We start from the raw sequence: 4262 nt of genomic DNA, 5'->3' as shown, positions 1-4262 counted from the left end.
TGTGTGTGTGTGTGTGTGTGTGTGTGTGTGTGTGTGTGTGTGTGTGTAAATACAAATATATATTATATATATATATATATATATTATATATATATATATATGCTTTGTCTGTGGTTGTGTGTGTATGTGTGTGTATGTGTTTGTGTTTGTGTGTGCTATATGTGGTTTATTGCGTTATATATCACACTGTGCAAGATGTGAATCCAACCCTGGGAGGATTGTAGGTTTGGTGGCTTTTGCAACCAGCATACCGTGGTCGCTTGTCGACTTGTCAATACTGTATGAATTAGAATAACCTTCGATTGCTATAATTGATGTGTCAATGTCGGCAGGCCATTAAATCCACGAAAGGGCGGGCTGGGGACAACTTTGAACCATGCGCTGTGCATGCACATATTAAAATGAAAGTCTGAACGAATGTCGACCGTGTTGTATGCGAGTTCGAGCGTGCAGCTGGTATATTTTGATTCGAATCTTGCACAACATGCACAACGGGCTCCCAGTATATCGCTTATCTATCGATTGTTACAATACCCTACAGGAAAGTACAATTAACGGCGAATAAGGGAATGGTGCCACCCACACGCGTAGAAACTACTCCCATAGACGTTGTGCGTTGGGGAGAGTACAAAGTGACCGGTGTGATAAAACGAGGTGTCAATTCGGTCGAGATAAATATTCGGCTTCCAAATCCGCATATTCAGATCGGAATCAAGCCAGGTATGTTGTTTCATATACCCTGTAGCTACATGCCTGTTGGCTTCCCACACTAATTTAATATGCCGCGAGCCATTTGTCGGCGATTCGCCTCTCAGTTTCATTCCCTATCTTAATTCCTTCGGCGGTGTGATAATATCTTTCGGTTGTGTACAGGTTGTCATGTTTTCCTCGGACGACAAATCGATGGCAGGATCGTATCCCAGCCCTACACTCCAGTCACTGATGCACACGGGACGCTTGTGTTCTTAATCAAAAGGTATGAGGGAGGCTTAGTGTCACCTTGGCTGTACGATCTGCTCCCCGGTAATACTGTTCATATGAGAGGCCCAGCGGGAGCATTCGATGTCGACTCGTTCATGTATGGTATGTCCCTTGTATTCGTCCGCCTGATTCCGAGTTTTCTTCGGTTTGAAACTGGACGTTGTACCTTGTGGGAATCATTCGGTACCGTATGGAAGCACATGGTATACCTTCCGACGGCGTGGCGTCCGTTGGAGATGGCCACTTTCTCTCCATGCCCTATCGTCAACTGCACTTGATCAGTATTTTTGTGTGTGTGATGGAAACTGAGTTGATTCAAAAGTATTCTTACACCGCCATGTTGTGTGTTCCCAGGTACGAGCAAGTTGGTATGCATCGCAGGGGGCACCGGTATCACAGCGATACTGCCCATAGTCAAACACATATTGCAGGCGACCGGACGCGCAACGCCGGCGCAGGGTGGAATTTCTATTGCTGTATCTGCTTCTGATGCGGTAATGCCTTGTGGATATGGGTACTTTCGCGTGCTCATGGATTTGTATATACCTTTTGATTGTTGAAGCTAGTATTCACCTATTGGTGGGTTGCAGATGGGAAACTCAATTAGGGTGACCTCCATTCAGAGGACGATACTCCGCGCGTGCCATCTACCCGACTATCTACCGAATTGTTCTAGTTACGCACTATTCTGTATGCGTATTTATCGCTTATTTCGCCCTGTCCACCTGGAGGCAAGCATGAATGTGGAGACAATACTGACTTGTTTTTAATTTTATTTCAATAGGAAGGTCCGACAATCATGGTTAGTGAACCACTATCTATTGTTCTGATACATTGTGATAAAACGAGGGAAGAAGCACTCATGGTCCCAGCTGTTGAGATGTTGAAGGATTTTAGTGGAAGTAGATTAAGCGTCGTTAACATATATAGCGAGGTAAAGCGTGCTTGTGTTCGCTCACGATATGAACATCTTAATTTTATTTGCATTGATTTTTCGTGGCATATATATTCGAGTGCTATTTCTAGAAGCTTGCGTGGGTTGTTCACTCGCATCAAATTTGTTTTCTGTTACTAAAACAGGAAATGTCAAGGGACGAAAACGTCGTCACAAGTCGTCTGACATCTCAAAGGTTAGCGGAAATATTGCAATGGGGGCATGGTTTCCCCGAAGTACACGCACCTGGACTCGTTGCAAAGACTAAATTCCTGATATGCGGCCCACATAGCTTAAATGAAATGCTTAGAGAAGCACTGATCGTACAGAGGTTCGGTGAAGATGACTTTTTCGTATTCGAATAATAGCAGTATAAACTTTAGATAGCGATCAGTACCAAATGTAGTATTTGACAGTCCTTCGTTTTATTTATTGAATGGTCGCAAATGCAGCTGCCTGAAAATCAAAGCATGAGCCAAACTGTACTTATGTTACAAACACATATAAATCCAGTCTGCTTGAGCGCCCTCTGGCTCTGGTTGTGTCTACCCTCTGTATCTAATTACGAGCGATATTGGGCTCTTGTGCCGAGTCTAGTCACAACGATTGAGCTGAAACTGTCGATTTTCTACCTCTGTTCTTCGCGCTCACGACGGCGATCCTCTGCCATGCGCTTCCGCTGTCTTCTAACGACTTCTTCGCGAGTTTTAAGTTCGGTTCTCTGTGGGTGTAAAGTCGGGTACAAATTTGAGCCTTAATGCGGAGCACAAAAGCATAGAATCTTGGTATTGATATACATGTATATTTGTACATATTGAGTACTGTAACGGAATATGCGAACTATTAAGCTAAAGAATGTGAACAATTTAGCTAGTTGTTATACGGCACGACGTAGTGCTTTCAATTTCAACACTAACTATCATCGAAACATGCTTAAACCATACATGGTATGTATTTCGACTTCGCTATGTATCAATGCCATCTGCATATTCAAACAAGCAGGTTAGTGTTCTAAATCGTGTACTTTGATTTCACCATAAATTATAACATTTTGCATTTCAATATAAACATAATACCGGTCCTACACAGCGTACCTCAATTTTTATCTTACTTTGAATCAGACCTTGAGTAGCCGACGAAGAAACAATGAGCCAAGAGAATATAAAGTGTACACATAGCATTAACATACAAACACCTTTTTATTGTAGAGCTTGTCCTCACTATTGCAGACCGCTTTCACGCGTTGCTCTTTTCGCCACGAAGCCCAGCCTTTGGAAATATTAAGGACCATCTTCAAATTAGGATACGCAAACTCAGGAGGCAGGACAATGATGGTTGTGGTGGTTTTGCGTTGATATATATATCACGATTATGAACACTTACAGAGAATTGGATTTCTGAATTTGTAAGCATACCAGAAGTCCCGGCTTTCCACATCCAGATTCTAAAATCGTCAAGCGAGGAAAACAATACGCTGGTTACATTACTGGTAAAGTAAACAATGTAAAGCATTTTCATTTCAAACTATGCTCGAATGACTTCAAGTTAAATCGGATGACGCAAGAGATGATTATGATAAGATAAAGATTGACCAATTATTATCATCTGTACGTTATTCGTCATTATTTTATTGGCGGAAAAAGCTTAAAAAAGGAACATTTTAAATTTTTATGTGAAAAGTAAAGTGTTGTGGTTCTTGGGATCTCCCTCTCTCGCTCGCTCTCTCTCTCTCTCTCAGAGTGAGTGTGAGTATGAGTGAGAAAATCATAATGTAGGAAAACGAAAACCGAAAAAGTAAGTCTGATACATGCATATCAGAGGAAGTTTCACATTATACAGCAACACAGATTTACTTATATATATAAGCGATGCACGCCGAATACAACTTGTGCGGTTTCAGCTGTTGTTTGCGTTCTCTCCAGCACTCGCTTATGAATCTCCAGCATGACTTCAAACAAAATTCGTGTCGGTCGCCATATTCATGTGAAAAGTTGAATAAGAGATGTGAAAAATGCAATGTCAACATATTGTAGGTGTAACACAGGATAAAATATACTTATAGACTTATTATAGTCGTCATAGATATTTAAGTAAATCTTAGACACCCACCATACCACAAGTACTAGCTAACGGGACTCGTCCGCAACACAATCTAAAGTGCAATTGGCTGAATACAGGCATACAGCTCGTGTAATCGAAATTTGTTTGGAGTGGATATATAGTGCAATTATACTAAAGTAAAAATACAAGAGAGGTATAGTATGCACGTCCATTAGTCTGGAAAGAACAACATGCAAATATTTATCCGAAATATGTCTTCCGTCGCTAAAAGGTGACAGAAGTGTAT

The 4262-nt window shown here is 41.4% G+C and overlaps 2 protein-coding genes across 2 annotated transcripts in view; one reads left to right on the top strand and one right to left on the bottom strand.

The window, feature by feature from the left end:
• Positions 1-2305, top strand: part of SARC_08231 (hypothetical protein) — a gene marked incomplete at its 5' end in the record, with an annotated part of 3510 nt that extends 1205 nt beyond the window's left edge. Inside the window, 5 exons of the mRNA XM_014297794.1 lie at positions 542-720; positions 874-1083; positions 1336-1475; positions 1766-1915; positions 2062-2305. Coding sequence (XP_014153269.1) covers positions 542-720; positions 874-1083; positions 1336-1475; positions 1766-1915; positions 2062-2280 — 898 coding nt within the window. The 3' untranslated portion in view covers positions 2281-2305. The remainder of the gene's footprint in view (positions 1-541; positions 721-873; positions 1084-1335; positions 1476-1765; positions 1916-2061) is intronic.
• Positions 2305-3292, bottom strand: SARC_08230 (hypothetical protein). The gene is made up of 2 exons (XM_014297793.1): positions 3111-3292; positions 2305-2636 (listed from the first exon to the last, which is right to left on the bottom strand). Exons 1-2 carry the CDS (start codon positions 3204-3206, stop codon positions 2544-2546), a joined length of 189 nt encoding a protein of 62 aa, XP_014153268.1. The 5' UTR covers positions 3207-3292; the 3' UTR covers positions 2305-2543.
• Between the last annotated feature and the right edge of the window lie 970 nt (positions 3293-4262).

This window comes from Sphaeroforma arctica (genome assembly GCF_001186125.1).
Source record: "Sphaeroforma arctica JP610 unplaced genomic scaffold supercont1.722, whole genome shotgun sequence".
Classification (NCBI taxonomy): domain Eukaryota; class Ichthyosporea; order Ichthyophonida; genus Sphaeroforma; species Sphaeroforma arctica.
This window is presented reverse-complemented; position numbering and strand designations above follow the sequence as displayed.

Bases quoted from the DNA above. Each gene is read 5' to 3' on its own strand.
- SARC_08230 (XM_014297793.1), bottom strand. From the start codon at position 3,206: ATGGTCCTTAATATTTCCAAAGGCTGGGCTTCGTGGCGAAAAGAGCAA. The intron at 2,637-3,110 runs GTGTTTGTATGT...TTACACCCACAG, and splicing joins ACAAGCTCTACAATAAAAAG to AGAACCGAACTTAAAACTCG.